The sequence below is a fragment of the Aotus nancymaae genome, unplaced genomic scaffold (genome assembly GCF_030222135.1).
Source record: "Aotus nancymaae isolate 86718 unplaced genomic scaffold, 86718_ANA_hifiasm-v0.15.2.pri h1tg000022l_1, whole genome shotgun sequence".
Lineage (NCBI taxonomy): Eukaryota > Metazoa > Chordata > Mammalia > Primates > Aotidae > Aotus > Aotus nancymaae.
In genome coordinates this window covers 19257117-19278859 of record NW_026988435.1, presented here as the reverse complement: position 1 = coordinate 19278859, position 21743 = coordinate 19257117, and the positions used below count along the sequence as shown (strand labels likewise).

General features: G+C 35.7%; 1 protein-coding gene across 4 annotated transcripts in view; it reads left to right on the top strand.

Moving 5' to 3' along the window:
• Positions 1 to 21471, top strand: part of LIPI (lipase I) — a 47842-nt gene extending 26371 nt beyond the window's left edge. For 3 of the 4 annotated variants that reach the window (XM_012444737.2, XM_012444735.2, XM_012444734.2), the window contains exons 8-9: positions 3612 to 3788; positions 21350 to 21437. In XM_012444737.2, the coding sequence (XP_012300160.2) occupies positions 3612 to 3788; positions 21350 to 21437 (265 nt within the window). Of the gene's footprint in view, positions 1 to 3611; positions 3789 to 21349 lie in introns of all 4 variants that reach the window. The other variant, XM_012444739.2, reaches the window with a different exon arrangement.
• The last annotated feature ends 272 nt before the right edge of the window (positions 21472 to 21743 follow it).

Sequence of the window (21743 nt, the reverse complement as noted above, 5' to 3'; positions counted from 1 at the left end):
TAGGAATATTTATTCACTGTAGAAAATATATGAGTATATAATAGAAAATAAGGATCACCTATAATTATACCATCCAGAAATATCTGCGCTTTGCATTTGGTTTATAATTATTCCTCCTCCTCCTTCTTATACATGCTCTTATGTACAGACACATTCTTTTTCTTTCTTTTTTTTTTATTATACTTTAAGTTCTGGGGTCCATGTGCAGATCATGCAGGATTGTTACATAGGTTATATACATGACATGGTGGTTTGCTGCATACCCCATCATCTATATTAGGTATTTCTCCTAATGCTATCCCTCCCTAATCTCCCAACCCCTGATACCCCTCCCTTAGCTCCCCCACCCCCCAACAGGTCCCAGTGTGTGATGTTCCCCTCCCTGTGTCCATGTGTTCTCATTGTTCAACACCCACTTATGAGTGAGTACATGCGGTGATTGGTTTTCTGTTCTTGTGTCAGTTTGCTGAGAATGATGGTTTCCACCTTTATCCATGCCCCTGCAAAGGACATGAATTCATCCTTTTTTATGGCTGCATAGTATTCCATGGTGTATCTGTGTCACATTTTCTTTATCCAGTCTATCATTGATGGGTATTTTTTTATTTAGCAAAATTAGGATCTGATTGAAATGGGTTCCGCATCCTGATTTTTGTACTGAATGTTATTTTTTCTATGCCACTAATGATTCCTTGGACCAGGTGTATTAATATGCTAATATAGGATGTTAAATGGAAAATATCAACATTGGGTATTCAGAATAGAAGAATGGCCCAGACATATGAGTAATGGGGAGATTAGAGGGAACAAGACCAGAGACAGGAGGCTACAGTAGTTACTCTGATAATTCATGTGAAAGATAATGTGAGCCTGGGTCTAAGTCAGTGGAAATGAAAAAACAGGATAAGGGAGATTCTAGAGGTTTTGGGCTTTAGAATAGGTATGTTATGTGTTTGCATGGTTAATTGAATAAGTGAAAGTTAAGGAAAGAAACCAATCTAGAGTGACTTCAAGTTTCGAGCTTTGTGACTATTTAAATAATGCCATTCTACACTGAGCTAAAAGATACATGGAGAGAATCCAATTCAGTCCATTCATTAAAAATTATTGAGTTCTTCTATAGACTGGGACCTGTGCTAGGAATAGGGGATACAATTCTGGGTAGGTTAGATGTTCTGCTCTTATATAAATTAGATGTCTGCAGCAGATAGATTTTAATAATAAAAATGAAACAATGATGTCCATCATTCCTCAATTCAAACAACTTTTAATGAGCATCTACATTGAGCCAGGCACTGTGTTAGCTGCTGGGCATACTGTAATGAGAAAATCAGTCATGGTCCTAACTTCATTAAGTTTGTAGCATAATGAGACATAATAAGGATAGACAAAGAATTATAAAACTATATAAGTAAAATCTGTTCATGAAAAATTGTCTTGACACAAATTGTAGTGTATATGGAAAATTAAAATAGGGGATGTAAATTAGTGGGGTGAGTGAAAGCTTCTCCATGATACTACGTTAATTGAGTCCTAAATGATGAACAGGAGTCACTGCCCTGCTGCATTCCAGGCTGAAAGACCAATAAATACAGAATATCTGAAGCAAGGAGAAGCATGGCCCTCCCACTTCAAGAGGTGAAGGGAGTTTAGTGTGTTTAAGAGTAGAGACTGGGAAAGCCAAAGAAAGAGGGGAAATGTAGAGAACACTTAGATATTTTGTAGAAATTAGAACTCATAGGCCATGTTCCAGAATTTATATTTTATTAACTGGGCACATAAAACCACTGAAATATTTTAGTTGTGGCAGTCAGGTTGAGGCCATAATTGGATTTTTCTTTTGGAAAAACAATTTGAACGCAGTGGATTGGAGAGAAACAAAGCAAGATGCCATTGCAGGAATATGGCATGACACAATGGTGTCCTGGATTTGAAGGTTTATAGTTGAGATGGAAAAATGAGGGATTCAAATCAGTTTTGATATTTCAGAGGTAACGTCAGCAGAAATTTCTGATAGATTTAATGTGGCAGTTGAAAGAAGGGTGCTATCAAAGATGAATCCTAGTTGTTTGACTTGGGTATTAGGTGGTGGTGCCATTTAATACTCTGAGAAAATCTAAGTTTTAGTTTTAGTATTTTTTTTTTTTTTTGGTTGGAGAGAGTGTTGGGGAAGAGGAGTCCTTTAGATTTGAACCTAGTGAGTTTCAGGCATCCTTGAGGTATCCAAATTGACATGTTGAATGACATGTATCTAAAACTTAGCATACAGGCCTTAGCTGAAGGTAGAGATTTTGAGGTCATGAGCAAACTGCTGGTAATTGAAGCCACTTCCATGGCTGGGAATTTGTATGGGAAGATAATGCATACCTATCTGGCTATGTTGAATTTGAATCATCTCTGAAAAATTTAGATAAGTTCATGCAAAGACATTAGAGATATATCTAATGACATTATAGTCTGTGAAAGAGGAGATGATAACCCTGCAAGGAGGTAGCAGAGATGGACTTTGAGTAAATAATCGTGACCTTTTTTTGGTTTCTAACTGTTGCAAGGAATCGAAAACAGAGCAGAAAAAAATGTGAGATGGCAGGAAGGGCTGGGTGCCCCACTGGTTGCTCTTCAGCTGTTCTCTGTGTGATTGTCACCTTTGATTAACCAAGTTGTTGTTGGCTCAAAAGAGAAAGTTCTTTAAACTGATTTTTCAAAAAAACTTTTCTTCCCTTCACTTCTGTCCTCTTCTTTAGTCCCTTCCCTTTCTTCTCCTCCTCCACCTTTTACTTCTCTTTCTCTCCTTTTATCTCCTCCTCCTACACCTCTTCTTCCTCCTTCTCCTTCTCTTTGCCATCAGTTTTATCTAGTGAGAAAAAGTGCAACAGAGTAGCTGGAGTTCCTCTTGGGTCAGGAAAGCCCTAATTGACATAAATGGCTCTCCAGGGACCCACATTTCTGGCACATAGCGGGGAGAAATTGAGCAGAGCAGTGAAGAGTGTTATTAGCTGTGTGGCTTTGGGAAAGACACTTACGTGCTCTGATGTTGTTTTCTTATCTGTAAAATGGTAATACTCATAGTACCTAATAAAAGGAGTTGTTCAGATAGTTAAATAAGATTAAGTATGTAAAGCTTAATTACATTGTAAATGCATGGAAAATTGTACTTATTAAAAACTATATTTCTGTTTTGAATCTCAGGCCTTTGAAAGTGATTCCTTTCGGTCAGAAATATTTGATAAAATATTTTTAAGTTATCCCTTGAACATCTAGTCTATTGAAGGAACTGTGATAATTAAAAAATCTAAAAAATATATACAGGATGACTTCTCTAATTTTAGACAAATGTACAAACTAGACATCTACTCAGAAAGACATGTCACTTTTTACCTAAAAAAAGCATTTTCAAAACAGTTATATGATGGAATGCATTTATTATTATTATTTTGTTCTCTTATAAATTACTGTTTTAATTATTTTAATAAATACTCCAATAATATTTTGTTTGGTCTTTTCCCTATAATATTTTTCCCTGTGGCCTCCCTTATTAGGATTATATTGATTTTAGAATTTAATTATGTTTCAAATTATTAATATGCTGAACATATCAAATTTCTCTCTAGAAAGAACAAACCATTTTATAAACTTCAAGAAGTCAAGATTCTCGCTCAATTTTACAATGACTTCGTAAATATTTCAAGCATTGGTTTGACATATTTCCAGAGCTCAAATCTGCGATGTTCCACATGCACATACAAGATCCAGAGTCTCATGTTAAAATCACTTACATATCCAGAAAGGTAAGAAAATTAAATTTTGATTTCAACATGTTATCTTTTAAACTTGAAAATATTAGTTTGTTAAGTAATGGTTTAAGAATTCATGTATTCAGATATCTGTTGTGTATTTCAGTCTGTATTTTACACAAATACTAGAATCTCAAAATGGTGTAAAGTTATTTTTTTTCTTGCTTGAATGAAATTTATTTGGTAATCCCATTGTGTAATCAAAGAAAAAAACACACACAATCATTTCAAAGACACAATAAAGATGAAAAAAGTAACAACAATGTCTGCCTTAGAAGTTTACCAGTAATTTCTGCCACAAACATACATATTTACAGAGTGGTGAGAGTCCTTTTCTGCAATTTTTTGGATGAGGTCCAAGGATGAAAACTCTCTAAGGAAATACAGGGTCACAGAAGATATACTTTATCATGACATCCAGCATTATCTTCTTTTTCTCAACTTCACTGCTGTTCAATTGGGAAGACAGGAAAGTCCATTTTCATCTGCTGTACCTAAGATCCTATAGATCCCTTGAGATTCAACCCTAAGAATACACTGACAGGAGTGAGAGTCTCAGATATGTACTATAACAGCATGAGGAGAAGCTGACACTTTACATTGCAGTTTTATAGCCATCTGTCTTGATTTGTCAGCATATCACAAATATCTCCATTCCCATTAAAATGTAACACAATCCTTACTGTGTGGGCACAATTTTCCTGAAGATGACATGCTCTAAAAGTGTTTTTCTTATTCCATTTAATATACTTTTCACAGTTTTATGTCCTCACAATCACAGAGGTTTTCCCACTATCCTTGTTTCACATGGTATCAGTGTACATGTTTGCTATAAAAGAATCCATATTTCCATTGACAACACCTTGTGAAATCCTTAAGAACCATTAAAAATCTCTTTTATAAGTTAGGTCATCTGTCAATTTGCATATGTGAGTTGTCCAAACAGTAAGCATCAGGTGACAGCCAGTAGAAATGGGTGTGTACATTGCTGGAAATCTCTCTTCTTTAGTTGACTGTGGTGCTTCCTCTTTATTTCCCAATTATCTTCCTGTCAGTGTTAAACATAGTACACAAGAACCTGTGGAGTGTAAAAATAAAAATAATAAATGTTAAGAATATACATTTAGATGAGGTCTATTTCAGCAGAAGAGAGTTGGGAAGTCATTTTGTAACTTTTGGTGTGATATTATTTAGTAACTGAAAAGTCAATAAATCAGATGTCACTATAATGGCAGAAATCTAGGAGTAGTTTTGTTGTTCCTCGCCTATGTCTGAAATTCTTACAAAAACACCAAAATATCTGAACATTTTCAGCAGGGACATTAGCAACATCATTCACTATGAAAGTGCACGGTGGGGAGGGAATAATGCCTTGAAGGACTAGAGCTGCAAGATTTTCAATCTGCTACTAATCTTTGCATCTATTATTATTATTATTATTATTATTATTATTTTGCTTCTGATTACTCTCTCTGTTCCAAAACAACTCGTACTTTTAGTGGTACAAGGCTACTGTATTTGGGGATTCCATTATCTGGTCATTAGAACAGCATATGCGGTTATGGAGAGGTATATGTCACTGGGTTTTTCTAGGGTTTCTATAAAACACTCTTCCAGAGCAATTTTTACTCTATGATTCTGATTAAAATTCAAGTAGCATTCTGATTAAAATTCACGTCTCAGGGAACTTGATGTCAGGAAGGTACTTCCTAGGACAGATAATGCAAATAATTGAGTTGATAGATATTGAAAATATATATCAAATATAAGTGTAAGTTAATATACTAATTACAGTATAAATATAAAATCTAAATTATAAATATATAAATCGGCCAAGCGTGGTGGCTCATGCCTGTAATCCCAGCATTTTTGGAGGCCAAGTCAGGAGGATCGCATGAAGCCAGGAGTTTGAAACCAGCCTGCAGCAAAGCGAAATTCTGCCTCTAAAAAAAAATTTAAAAATTAGCCAGGCATGATGGTGTGTGCCTGTAGTCCTGGTTACTAAGGAGGCTGAGGTGGGAAAATCACTTGAGCCTGGAGGTTGAGGCTGCAGTGAGCCATGATTGTGCTACTGCACTCCAGCCTGAGCAACAGAGCAGGACCCTGTTCCCCACCCCCCCAAAAAATTTAATCTATTATCTATAATCTATAACTATAATTATGTAATAATTATAAAAAATGTATAATTGCATATACATTTAATATATATTAAATATATATATTATTATATTAAATATATATTTATATATTAAATAAATATATTTAATCTATTATCTATAATCTATAACTATATATAATATATAACTATAACTATATTAATTATAGTTATAGATAATAGATTAAATAGAAGATGGCTGATGATTAGCAGCTCAGGCACATACCTCCCAGTGAAAGCGCAAAGAACGAGAGGACGCCACACTTTCAGACGAATATTAGTTGCTCACGGACCAGGAGATTCCCAGTGGAGGAGCTCCACGGGTCGCCAGGGCGACTCTTGTGGCCGGCATGGCGGTTTTGCTGGTGCCTTAGCACTCCAGTTTTTGGTGCAGAGTCCGGAGATTCCCGGGCAGAAAAGCACCATCAATCTTAACACCGCTGTTTTGGCCGGCTCAGTGGATTGCTCAGATTTCGGCGCAGGGAATCAACAAGTTGGACGTCAGAGACCCAGTTAGAAAGTCGGTAATTATGAAGACGACAGATGGACAAATATATAATGAAGGGAAGAAACCAGCGTAAAAAGGCAGAGAATACTCAAAATCAGAATGCCTCTCCCTCTACAGGGGATTGCAATTCCTCATCAGTAACGGAACAAGGCTTAATAGATTACACGTGTGTTCCAATAACAGAAGCAGGTTTCCAAACGTGGGTGATAAGAAACTTCTGTGAATTAAAAGAACTTGTTCTCACCCAATGCAAAGAAACTAAGAACCTTGAAAAAAGGTTTGACGAAATGTTAACGAGAATGGACAATTTAGAGAAGAATATAAGTGAATTGATGGAGCTGAAAAACACAACACGAGAACTTCGTGAAGCATGCACAAGTTTAAACAGTCGAATTGATCAAGCAGAAGGAAGGATATCAGAAGTCGAGGACCAGCTCAGTGAAATGAAATGAGAAGACAAGAATGCAGAAAAAAGGATGAAAAGGAATGAGCAAAGTCTCCAGGAAATATGAGACTATGTGAAAAGACCTAATTTACGTTTGATAGGTGTACCTGAATGTGATGAAGAGAATGAATCCAAGTTGGAAAATACTCTTCAGGATATCATTCAGGAAAATTTTCCCAACCTGGCAAGGCAGGGTAATATTCAATTCCAGGTAATACAGAGAACACCACAAAGATATTCTTCAAGAAGACCAACCCCAAGGCACATAATCGCCAGATTTATTAGGGTTGAAATGAAGGAGAAAATACTAAGGGCAGCCAGAGAGAAAGGTCAGGTTACCCATAAAGGGAAACCTATCAGACTTACAGCAGATCTCTCAGCAGAAACACTACAAGCCAGAAAAGAGTGGGGACCAATATTTAACATCCTTAAAGAAAAGAACTTTCAACCCAGAATTTCCTATCCAGCCAAACTAAGCTTTATGAGTGAAGGAAAAATTAAATCTTTTGCGAACAAACAAGTACTTAGAGAGTTCACCACCACCAGGCCTGCTTTACAAGAGCTTCTGAAAGAAGCACTATACATATAAAGGAACAACCAATATCAGCCTTTCCAAAAATATATCAAAAAGCAAAGAACTTTAACACAATAAAAAATCTACATCAACTAATGGGCAAAACAGCCAGCTAGCATCAAACGCCGGTATTAAACTTATATATATTTTAATTGGATAAAAAGCTAAAACCCATCAGTATGCTGCATCCGGGCCCATCTTACATGCAACAATACACAAAGATTCAGAGAGAAGGAGGAAGATTTACCAATCAAACAGAGAGTAAAAATAAACAAATAAACAAAAAGCAGGAGATGCAATTCTCGCCTCTGATAAAGTAGACTTTAAAGCAACAAAGATCAAAAGAGGCGAGGAATGACATTACATAATGGCAAAAGGATCAATGCAACAAGAAGAGCTAACGATTCTATAGATCAACGAGATAGAAAATTAACAAGGATATTCAGAACTTGAACTCAGACCCGGAACAAGTAAACTTAATAAACATTTATAGAACTCTCCACTTCAAATACACAAAACATACATTACCACCTCACACCTATTCCAAAGGTGACTATATAATTGGAAGTAAATCACTCCTCAGTAATCGCATAGCATTTCATAGGTTTAAATTAAATATTGGTTGGCTGTTTGTTTGTTATCTTCTTCCCTTATTCCTTCCTGACTACATCATTAAGTATAATTATCAGTATAAAAGAGGTTTTCAATACCCATTACTAAATTCCATTCTAGCCTGGGCAAGAAAGCAATACTCCCATTCTCTCTCCCTCTTTCTTTTCCTTCTCCCTCCTCCCCATTCTCTCTCTCTCTTTCTCTTCCTTTTTCCTCCTTCCTATTCTCTCTCAAAAAAAAAAAAAAGATTAAATATATTTATTTAATATATATTAATATATATTTAATATAATAATATATATATTTAATATATATTAAATGTATATGTAGTACATAATTATAATCTATAATTAGGCCTTTGGGCTAATACGCTGACATTTTTGTTTATTTCCTTTAAGTAAGTTTATGTATTCATTTATTTATTGAATGTTATTTCAAATTATTCTTTTTTTTAAATTATACTTTAAGTTCTGGGATACATGTACAGAAGAACGTGCAGGTTTGTTACATAGGTATACATGTGCCATGGTGGTTTGCTGCACCCATCAACCCGTCATCTACATTAGGTATTTCTCCTAATGCTATTCCTCCTCTAGCCGCCCCCACTTCCCGACTATTATTTTGAAGATGCAAAGCCTCCACTAAACATAAGAATAGAAATGATATCTGTAGGCCTCTAACGCTAGGCTGTAAAGGGCCAGTATTGTCACACCATCGTAACAGGGGTTATTGTCCCCTAGTTGCCTTACACCTTCTAAATGTAAAGTTGGAGTATAAACAGAGATGGCTAGAAGTTGTAGTGCATGCTCTGCTCCTGGGATTTAAATTTAAAGAGTTTTTATTATCCAGGAACAAAGTTTTCTCCCTATCATAAATACAAAGAGAATTTCCTCCTCAATCCAGAGGCAGCACACAATATAAATCTTGGCCAGTCATTAGAAATTTAGCTAGAATATTTGCATATAAAACAACACACAAGCTCAAGATGAGAAAGAGAAATTTAGTTCCATTCATGTGGACAGTAAAAAGAATCAAGGACAATTCACCCTCTGTGTACATGGGCAAATGCCAGGGCAGATACTCTTTTCATTATTTAAGTAGTATTAGACAGGAAAAACATACAAAAAACAACCAAATGAGGGCTAATTCAGGATAGCAATGCAAGGAGAAAAGGCATAACAATTAAGGTTTAGAAATAAGGTTGACTTTTTAAAAGATAACAGGAAATAGAAGAAATTTCCATAAAGCATTGGTCAGTGTTCTCAATGGTATTTAAATGCAGAAATCCATGGAAGAATAGGTGAAGAGTGAGGTGATGAGACAACTGATTGCAGTTAAAAGAAAGTTGGCTGAGTTAAAAAAAAAAAAAACCTAAAGTTATTTGGCATCAACATTAAAAGAGTAAAAAATAGATTTGACCAATAATGTGAAAAATACATTTATTGATAATGTACAGCATAAAGAGATAAAAAAATAAAGAAAATAGGATATTATTTAGGGAAAAATAATTGAAATGCAATATTTGGATACCTAATGTTGCTGAAGAGGAGACATGACAGAAGAACTAACCTCAGATGTAATAAAATAAAATCCCCTTCAACTGAGGAAAAGAAGATACAGATCTCAAATGGAAAGGATGAACTGAAAACCAGGATCTAAAAGAATGAAAAGAAAAAACATTTAGACCCATTTGTATAAATTTTATTTTAAAATTTTGATGCTGAAGAGAATTCTGCAAATATTCAAAAAATTATCCATGGAGTGGAAGATTCAATGCTGTAGCAATAGCAATTCTTATTAAATGCACCTGTAAGATTAACACGAGTCTGTCAAAATCTAAGGTAGATATTGCTTGGTTCTTCCTAATCAATTTGGAATTACAAACAATAAGATGAACCAAAAGGTCTCAATAATTAATGTAATGTTTACAACTTTATGAAACAATAATATTCCAAAACAACAATAAAGATATTTGATACTTGTGGAAGAATATGATGGAATAAATGGAAAATTCCCAAATAGAATTTTGTAGATGATAAGAATAGCATTAAAGAAAATGATGCTGGAATGAATGACAAGTGAAAAAGACTTTGATATATTTTGTGTCATATGTAAAGATTAATTTATATATGATAAAGTATTAATTGTCAAGCAGATTTAACCCAAAGACTACCTCAAGGCAGAAAGCCAAGACAGAAAACTGAAAGAAAAGTGCTACAGTTGCCTTAAAGTATGCGAAATAAAAACTGTATGTCACAAACAGAATTAACAAAAGTAAACTGAGAAAACTTTTGTAATGTATATGACATAGATGGATTTAAATTATTTATATATAAATAACTTTGACAAAAATATTTTAAAAATACATTCTGGTTGAAACATGGAAAGAAGTATGCTTCCAGTTGTTTAAGCCAAGAAAGCTGGGTTCATCATAAACTGGACTTTTTCCTCTCACTTGTCTGTCATCCAATCATGAAATCTCTTTGTTCTTACCTTCTGAAAACATCCAGAATTCTTTACCACCTTTATTACTATAAACTCACTAAGTTATATTACCTCTCCTTGAATACTTAAAATAGCCTCCTAAGTGTTCTCTTCTTTTAGCTTTGTGTTCTATAATTTGTTCTCAGTATCCTGTCCAGAGTGACCCTTTTAAAAGTTAGTTATGTCACACCTCTGTTCAACAATCTCAAGTCTTGCACACCCCAAATAAAAGCCAAAGTCCTCCTGGCTTTCATTATTGTGCAAATATAAATATTTGCATAGATTTTCTTCCATTTTTTTGTTGACGTTCTATAACTTTCTTGTACTTGGATAGTGGTATCTTTCTCTAGGTTTGGGAAGTTTTCTGTTATTATCCCTTTGAATAAACTTTCTACCCCTATCTCTTTCTCTACCTCCTTTTTAAGGTGAATGAATCTTCTATTTCCCCTTTTCTGAACTCCCTTTCTGTGTTATTTTGAATTTCTTTTAGTTTCCTTGACACCACTATTTTGAGTTCTTTGTCTAAAAGTTCACTTAGTTCTGTTTCTTCAGGATTGGTCACTGGCGCCTTATTTAGTTCATTTGTTGATATCACGTTTTCCTGGATGGTGTTGATGCTAGTAGATGTTCTTCAGTGTCTGAGTATTGAAGAGTTAGGTGTTTATTGTAGTCCTCACTTTCTGGGCTTATTGCTGGCCATCCTTCTTGGGAGCGCATTCCAGATACTTTAAAGGACTTGGGTCACAGCTTGGGTGTTGTGCTCTAATCTAATTCTGCTTTAATGGGCACCCTAGGTCCAGTAATGCTGTGGTTCTTGGAGACTCAGAGGTACCACCTTGATGGTCTTGGACAAGATCCAGGAGAATTCTCTTGATTACCAGCACAGACTCTTGTTCTCTTTCCTTACTTTTTCCCATACATACAGAGTCTTTCTCTCTCTCTGCTCTGAGCCACCTAAAGCTGGGGGTGGAGTGACACAAGCACCCCTGTGGTCACCACCACTATGACTGTGTCGGGTTAGACCTGAAGCCAGTACAGCACTGGGTCTTGCCTAAGACCTACTGTAACCAGTCCCTGGAAACTGCCTATGTTCACTCAAGGCCCTGGGGTTTTACAACCAGCAGGTGGCCAAGCCAGTCAGGCCTGTGTTTTTCCTTTCAGGGAGGTGAGGTCCCCCAGGCCCTGAGTGGGTCCAGAAGAACTGTCCAGGAGTCAGAGACTAGAGTCAAAAACCTTAGAAGTCTACCTGGTATTCTACCGTATTGCAGTTGAGCTGGCACTTAAACCACAAGACACAGTGCTCCCCCTTTTCCCTCCCCTTTCCAAAGACAAGGGAGGCTCACTCCATAGGCACCACCACTCTTGGATAGAAGAAGTACTGCCAGACTACCACTGATTTTTCCTGAAGTCCCAATGTCTCTTAAGTCAGCTGCTGGTGAATGCTAACTAGGGACTCACCCTTCAGGGCAGTGGGCTCCCTTCTGGATCAGGGCAGGTCCAGAAATGCCTTTCAAGAGTCAAGTCCTGGAATTGTAAACCCCAAGAGCCTACTTGGTGTTCTACCGTCCTGTGGCAGTTTTTGCAGTTTTGGTTCCTGAAGCCAGCAAATTTCTGAGGCTCACCAAGTTTCTCTATGCAGTACCTGGGTATCGCTGTTGGTTATTCAGTGCCCAAGGGCTCTTCAGTTAGCAGATGATGAATGCTGGCAGGACTGGGTTCTTTCCTCAAAGGCAGTGGATTCCCTTCTGGGCCAGGGTGTGTCTAGAAATGTCTTGGAGCTAGGGCCTGGAACAGGGGAAAGGGGAACTGAGGACTCTGACTGTTGCCCTATTCTGTCGTGTGCTATCCTAGATGCAAGAAAGTCCTCCCCACCCTTACCTCTCCTCTCCTCAGGTGGGAGGAAGGGGTCTCCTTTTGGAACCATGAGTTGTGCAGCCTGGGGTTAGGGAAGGGGTAATGCCAGCACTCCCTCAGCTACCCCAGCTGATGTCTCAGTAGGTCATGTGGCCCCTCAATGTATTGCCTTTGGGCCTAGTTCAGCCCTAGGACTCGCCTACAAGTTGCAGTCCTGATGGCCTAGACTGCCTTTCAAGTTTACTTAGAGATGAAAAGTACTTTGGCCTTCAGTGGTGAGGTTCCTTGGCACTCAAGTTTAGATGACTGGATTGCTGATTCCCCTCTGGCAGGCCTGGCTTAAATGCTCCCTCTGTAGGCTGTTGTCAACTGAGTTTGGTCTGGTTTTCCTTTTTGCTCTAACAGAACAGCACATAATTCAGTGCATCTCAATTGCTGTGTCCTCCTTCCCCCCAGCACCCAGAGAGGGTCTCTGCACCAGGCTGCCACACCGGGGGATGGGGTAGGGGTGGTGTCAGCAACTCAGGACTGATTTTCTATCTCCTCAATGCTTCTTTTAGTGATGTTAAAGCTAGGTACTATGAGTGCTCACCCAATTTTTTGGTTATAAAGGTGTTTTTTCTGAGTAGATAGTTGTTAACTTGGTGTCCTTGCAATTGGGAATGGTGGAGCTTTCTATTCCACAATCTTGTCCTGCCTCCCAAAATCCCATTGTGCTTTTAATTTGCATTTCTCTGATGATTAGTGATGTTGAGTGTTTTCTCATACATTTCTTGGTTGCTTGTCTGTCTTCTTTACAAAAATGTATGTTCATGTCCTCGCCCACTTTTTAATTAGATGATTATTATTCTTATTTTATTGTTGAGCTGTTGGAGTTCTTTATAGATTTGGGGTATTAGCCCTTGGTCAGGTGCATAGTTTGCATATAATTTTTTCCCATCTTGTAAGTTGTCTGTTTACTCTGTTGTTTCTTTTTCTGTGTAGAAGCTTTTTAGTTTAATTCTCATTTTTCTATTTTCGTTTCTGTTGCATATGCTTTTGAGGATTTGATTATATATTCTTTGCCAATGGCCAAAAGAGTTTTTCCTAGGTTTTCTTCTACAATTTTTTATAGTTTCAGGTCTTATGTTTAGGTGTCTTAGGTTAATTCAATGTATCTTGAATTAACTTTTGTATACAGCGGGAGACAGGGGTCTAGTTTCATAATTCTGCCTATCACTACTCAATTTCCCTACTACTATTTATTAAATTGGGTGTCCTTTTATCAGTGTATAGTTTTGTTGACTTTGCTGGAGATCAGTTGGTTGTAGGGGTATGGCTTTGTTACTGTGTTCTCTGTTATGTTCCAATAATCTACGTGTCTATTTTATACGAGTACCATGCTGTTTTGGCTACTCTAGCCTTGTAGTACAATTTGAAGTCAGGTAATGTGATGCCTCCAACTTTGTTCATTTTACTTAGGATTGCTTTGATTATTTGGGCTCTCTTTTGATTCCATATAAATTTTAGATTTTTTTTCTAATCCTATAAAAAATGACTTTGGCAATCCAACAGAAATTGTATTTAAATGGCCAGATGTGGTGGCTCAATGAGATGTAAAAGAAAACTGAAAACTCATACAAAGGTATCAGAAAATCAATTCAGGATATTAATGAGAAATTTATCAAGTTTCTTAAAAGAAAAACAAAAGCACAAATTCTAAAAGTAAAAATTTCATTGAAAGAAATACAAAATACATCCAAAACTTCAATAAGCTTCAATAAAAAATTAGATCAAGAAGAAGAAAGAATCTCACAACTCAAAGACAGGTTTTATATCTCATTGAGCTTCTTTAAAATCAATATTTTGAATTATTTAACTGGAATTTTGAGGATTCCTTCTACTTGGGATCTATTGCTTGCGTACTGTTGTGGTCCCTTGGTGGTGTCATATTTCCCTGCTTTTTCATTTTTCCTGTGTCCTTCCACTGATATTTACACAACTGGTATGGCCAGCACTTGTTTCAGTTTTTTGAAGTTGTTTTCATAGGGGCACATTTTTTTCCTGAAGATTTGTAGATTGTTGGTTGAGTAGGAAACATTGGTTTTGATTTTGGGTGCCTGTGATAGTATAATTCTGTATGACTTCTTCAGCAGTACACAGAGTCGGTATCAACTGTGATTTCCTCAGTGACTTAAGGTACAGTTATTATTTGATGTTGTGGCAAAGTTTTGTTGGGGACTTGGATGCTAACTGAACCAGGCTTCAGACCCCAGTGGTGGCAGAGTAGGGTAAATGTGCCTGTTTTTAGGCCCCAGAAGAGATTATACTGGCTTCAGTGTTAGTTGGTCCTGGAGGGCTGATTTGGGGGTCTCCAAGTAGCTTGTTTAGAAGTTAGTAGTGGGAGTGGTGAGCCAGGTGTGTGGGAAGGTTCTCAGACCTCTGGGTAGCATGTGGTTGACAGTAGTGGTGGTGGAGCAACCCACTGGGACACAATGGTCCATGTTGATGTTCCTGGTAGCTGTGATGGGTGAGACAGGCTAGACCTCAATTCCACAGCTTCTGGTGGTAGAGCAGTAGTTATTGTCTTAAGTGTGCTTAGAAGAGCTTGGTCTCTCCATCTCTCCTCTGGCTGGTTGGCAGCTGCAGCTGAATCCCCTCAAACTTGGCCCAAGGGTAAGGCATAGCACATCATTAAACTCTCCAGCTGGTGCTAGGTATAGGCTTGTGACCAGAGAAGATGGAGCTCTACTCGTGTGCAGAATGACCAAGAAAATGTGGGCAGTGCAGTCTGCTCGAGTCTTGGTCTCTCAGCAGCCCATAGCATGGTAGCGGGTATTATCCTAGATATACAGAGCACAGAGAGCCTGGTTTCCTCATTCCTCCTTGGCTAGGTGGTGGCTGTAGCCGTGTCAACTTGAACTTGGTCCAAGGGCAGGGCACAGATGCTAAAATCTTTCATATTTCACTTTTGTCTCTGTCTTTCTCTCTCTCTCTTTTTTTTTTTTTTATTTTCTGAAACAGAGTCTAGTCCTGTCACCCAGGCTGGAGTGCAGTGGCATGATCTTGGCTCACCGCAACCTCTGCCTCCCAGGTTCAAGTAACTCTGCTGCCTCAGCCTCCCAAGTAGCTGGGATTACAGGCTCCTGCCACCACACCCAGCTAATTTTTGTATTTTTAGTAGAGATGGGGTTTCACTGTGTTGGTCAGGCTGGTCTCTAACCTCTGACCTCCTGATCCACCCACTTCAGCCTCCCAAAGTGCTGGGATTACAAGCATAAGCCATCGAGCCCAGCCACCCAGGAGAGTTGTTAAGGATATAGGAAGGCTGGAGCACAGTTGACTAAGAAAGTTAGAAAATGAAATTTGCATTGATTGCAATTTTATCTCCTAAAGTAGAATTTATCTTTAGAGCTATCTGCCCCAAAGTGAATTTAATCATTTCCTATAGAGAACTAATACATAAGGAAGGGATTTTTAGTTTTCTCCAAGATGCATGCTTTGGATGACACACATGATTTAAGATATGTTGTGTACCTAAGATTGATGATTTCTTTGACTATTTAGGCATCTTTAAGGAAATATCCTTGATAATTATTTTATATTAGTAAACTGCTTTCTAGATGAGTAATAGTGTAAAAATTTAATTAGTGTCTACTACATTACAAATGCTATTTTTGCTGTCCTTGCAACAAATCTATGAGGTATCCTCTTTATTAGTTTAAGAAACAGAAATCCAGAGTTAATATATAGAATATATAAGGTTTCTCAGCTCAGAAGCACCTTTGTAATGATTTTAAATAAAATCTTTCTTGGAATTTTTAATTTGTCCTTGTTTTATTTATCTCTTGTTTTTAGTTATTGCTATTTTTACAATAACATACCTTTTTCACTAATTAATATAGTCAATTATTCCCATTGTGGAAAATTTGGAAAACTTAATTCATATGTAATTCTACAACTAAGAGATATCAATTGTTAATATTTTGTTATACTTACTCATAAGTGCATATATTACAGTGGAAGCATGCATTTAATGTTTTACATTATCTGACACAGTCTTTGTGTACATCCATTATTCAACATAGACTGCGGTACCCTCAAGGCTCATTATTCACATAGAAAACAATGTGAACACAATGTTATTGGTTCTATGTTATATCATGAACTGGGTTGTAAACATTTTTTTCTAACTTAATGGCTGTGTCGTATTCTATCTTTTGTGGATTATTAAATGTAATTAGTCTTTTATTATTGGAGCCATCATTTTCCCTAAAGTTTGTCTTACCATAAATAGTTAATATCTATGCATATGTAACTATCTTCATTTTAGACAATTTCATTGTTATATATGTATAGAAGAGACATCAAGGAGGAAGAACGCTTTTAAATCTTCTATCTTGGGTTATGATGTTTACACCTTGGTACAGAATGTTGGTGAGCACACAATCATTGTTCTTTGCATACATTTCTTTTTCTTAGCCACTTATTATAAAGAGAAAGGAAAGAGAAAAGGCAAACAGATGCGTCCACTATTTTATTTGTCTCGCTATCTTCTTAATCATTTTAACATAGATATATATTATATTTTACTTATTCATACATTAAGTAAAAAAATAGGGTGAAGTCACTGGGTTATGCTACAGAGCAATAGACAAAAGAACAAGTATGTAATTTTAATTTTTATGTAAAGTCTAAATATGGATGAACTATGGAAATTTATTAAATTTGTGAAATCTGGAGCAGTTGTTTCTACTCTGGGGAAAATATATGAAAATACATTTCATGGGTGTATTGAGAAAAACGCTACATTCCCTGCTGGCTGGAGATGTTAACAGATGCTTGGATGAATATACGCTTTAACTTTAATTACTTAGATAATTGCTGAAACCATCTATTTGCTTTTCCCATTTAGATCTGTCCATACAGATAATGTGCAATTAGTGAGAATTAGTACTGCCAAATTATTGGGAATGTGAGTTATAAAAATGTGATGCCTTATGGTCCATATTAAACTATGCATGCACTCAAGTAATTATCTCTTCTTAACAAACTGTGATAGAGACCACAGCAGAGCTCTCCTTCTAGGCGCTTCCAGTGGAGTAGGACCTCAGAACTTAGGGATGAGAGGAATATGACAGAGGTGACCTGAGATGACAGCTAGAAAATGTTGGGCTAAAGCTGCTTTCAAAAATTTTATGTAACAGTAAAATTTACTCTTTTGTTGTATAGTTCCATGGATTTTCATAAATACAGAGAGTCATATAATCACCACTGCAATCAAAACTTACATTTCCTTCAATCACAAAAACTTCCTGATGCTGCTTTTTGGGTTTCAAGTCCACCTGCTGGCAACCACTGTGGCCAATTTTGACTTCTCCAGACTTATACATGGAATTAGTTTCTCCTTGGTTTCTGTGGCAGATTGTTTTCAGGAACCCTGTGCATATAAACATCCACAGATATTCAAGTCCTTATATAAAATCATGTACTATTTGCATATAGTTTATGCACATGAATTTAAATTATCTGGAGATTATTTACAATACCTAATACAATATAAATGCTATTTAAATAGTTCCTCTACTAAATTATTTAGGGGATAATGACAAGGGAAAAAAGTCTGTACATATTCAATACAGGCACAGCCATCTATTTTTTCCCCCAGATATTTTTGATCTGCTATTGATTGAATCCATGGATGTGGAATCCATGGATACAGAGGGTTGACTGTATATAGCATGAGGTCTTTTAAATATTGTTTCATTCACTTAACCACATACATATAAAATTTATCTACATTGTTACTTGCGTCAATGACATGTTATTAATGAATAGTATTCTATTGTATAGATATACCACAGTTTGTTTACCCAGTCACCAGTAAGAAGACATATGGTTTGCTTGCATTTTTTGATGTCTATAAATAAAGCTGCTGTAAATATTGGGCATACAGGTTTTTATGTGAACATATGTTTTCATTTGTCTTAGATAGATATTTAGAATTTGGATATCTGGGTCATATGGTAAGTGTGTGTTGAACTTTATAAGAAACTGCCAGACTATTTTTTAAAGTGAATGCACATTTTGCATTCATACCAGCAAAATACAAGAACTCTATGGACTCCTAAACCCAAACTGCATCTTCACCAGCTTTTTTTTTCTTAACGTTTGGTTTTCATTTTAGTTTTTCTGATAGGTGTGTAGAGGTACCTCATTTTTCTTAAAATTTGCATGTCTCAAATGAAAAATGATGATGATCCCTGACATTTAATTTAAGGTATTTACATCTTTTAATTTAATGTCATTATTGATATTGTTGGGTTTAAAACTATCTTCTTGGCTGGGTGCAGTGGCTTATGCCTGTTATCCCAGCACTTTGGGAGGCCGAAGCAGGCAGATCAAGAGGTCAGGAGATAGACACCATCCTGGATAATATGGTGAAACCCATTCTCTACTAAAAATACAAAAAATTACCCAGGCATGGTGGCATGCACCTGTAGTCCCAGCTACTTGGGAGGCTGAGGCAGGAGAATCTCTTGAACCCAGGAGGTGGAGGTTGCAGTGAGCCAAGTTTGCACCACTGCACTTCAGCTTGGGCGACAGAGTGAAACTCCACCTCAAAACAAACAAACAAACAAACAACTGTATCATCTTGCCCTTCCATTTTCTATTTGATCCATCTGTCCTTTGTTCTGTTTTTTTTTTTCATTCTCTGCCTTTTTGGGTGAATCAAGTAGTTTCGTGATTCAATTTTATCTCTTTTGTCAATTTGCTAATTATTATTCGTTTTATTACTTTAATGATTTATTTAGAGTTTATAACTGTTACTTTATCACAGTCTAACTTCATGTGAGTTTTAGCACTTCACATATAAAATGAGAACAGTAGTATACTTATATTTCTCTCTTGCCAGGTTTTGTGCTACTTTATTTAAGAGATATAAATAATTAAGTAAAAGCTTATTTATTTACCCACAGGATTACCATTTCTAGTGCTTTTCAAACTCTTATGTACATGTGTATTTTCATCTGATATAATTTATATATATGTAATTATATATAATTATATCTATAAATATAATTTTTATATATAAATATAATTTATATATATAAATTATATATATAGAGAGAGAGAAAGAGAAATGATAAAGATAGGTAGATAGAAAGAGAGATAGAAATTGGAGTGCTATTCAGACATAATAAAGAAGGAAATCTCATCATTGGCAATGACATGTGAATGAACCTAAAGGACATTATATTAAGTATAATAAACCAGGTACACAAAGAGAAATACTGTAGGATTTCACTCATATGTGGAATCTAAAAGACTTGATCTCATAGAAGCAGAGAGTAGAATTGTGGTTACCAAAGCCTGGCCAGTAGGGAGGGGTAGGTGTTAAGGAGATGTTGGTCAAAGGATAGAAAATTACAATTAGATAGAATGAATGAGTTCAATAGATTTGTTGTGCAGCCTGATGACCACAGTTAATATCAAAATATTATATTCCTGAAAAATGCAGAGTGGATGCTGCATGCTCTTGCTGCAAAATAACTATGTGAGGTAATATGTATTTTAATTAACTATATTTAACCATTCCTCAATGTATTTATTCTTCAAAACATAATATACATAATGAATACATTGAATTTTATGAATTTAAAATAAGCAAATAAATAAAAAATGAAGTCAAATTTAGAGGCCTCTATATTAATGGCAAAAGAAAAGGAATATTAAATGGATAGATGTGGTGATAGGTTGAGCAAAAGCCTTAAGGAGATTTGTCAAGCAAAGCAGCTTATATATTTTTTGTGCTTTGGTATAATAATACATATGGATTAAAATACAAAACTAGATTGTATTTGAATTTTAAAGATTTTTTAATCACTAGATTTCTTTTTTATTATTTTAGATCAATCTTACACTTTACCAATGTATTGCATTCATTTTGGTAATGTGTGGTAAGCACAGCAGTAGAAGTACAATATTCAGTATGCTTTTTGAAATTAAAAAGATAAATACATAATATTCTTCTCCCTTGGTAATTCCAAATATATCACAAAATTACTTCCAAATTATAGTGCTTTTATTTTTTATTGCCTGGAGAGAAGGAACTATTAAACATAAGATAAAAAAGATATCCAAATTCATGACAGTGATATTAGATAAACTTTTACAACATAAAAGGAGAGCAAATTAATTTTTCTCAAAGGCTTTGGTAAAATTTAACATTGATAGGCATTGTGAACCTGCCTAAACTGTTTTGTAATGCTTGTAGAGGCTTTGTAAAATATAGATTTTTTAAAAATCATGTATTTCCTACATATGTACCAATAGAATGTAATTCAATGCTATGCTAATAGGGTCATGAGCTTTTAGTCGATTGTAGAAAACACACTTGTCTTACTGTTTTATTTTACATATGTGAACAGTGCTTCAGTGACTTGACTTCTCAGAAAGCTTGAAATATTAAATATAAAATCTGTCCAAGATATAGAATACCTTAGGCTTTAATATTTCCATTTTAGTAGGTGGCATGAGAGGACTGATTAAATCGCTTTGGCAAAATTTGTCTATGTGGTTCACCCTGATTCTCTTCTGGTGGCCATGATGATGGAAGGAATGGCCTGGTCACTGAGTTGAGTTCAAGTTTCAGGTGTATCAGTGTATAACTGTATCTCGCATACAATTAAGTGTTCCAATAAAGCAGCAAGAAAAGACGTGAAACAGATTTTTTCTTTCTCATAAGGATTATGTCTGTTTCATCCCTGCACAGCAAAATGGGATAGAGTGGAAATGATCCTATAGATTTGTTCCAACTCCCTACATTTAGAGAACTAGTTAGTTACAGGCATGGACTATTCTAATATTTACAAGAGAAGGAAATAAACTGTTGTTTTACTAATAGTTATTTTATTGTTCTCTCTCTTTTTTTCTTTCACAGACCACCACTTTGCAGGTATAATATTGAACTTAAAGAAAGAGAGGAAGTATTTCTTAGTCCAAACACATGTACACCAAAGAAAACATAAAATGCTGTCTTCCATCAAATGCATTTGTTTGTGAATTAATGGACTTGTAAATGAAACAATGCAATCAGTCTTTCTTTTATAATGCACTGTTCAATTTGAGATTCAGATATTTCTATTTCTTGAAAAAAATTTTAAGAATCAAAAATAAAGAATAAAAAAAGCATACAGTTAAACATTCTGAATATATTATGAAAGTTGTTCATTTTTGTTTAATTTTTCTGCTTCCTCAATTTCATACTTATCATTGACTGTTTACCTATTAAGGTAAATTACTTATTATTAATGAAAAAATGTCTTTTGAAAAGT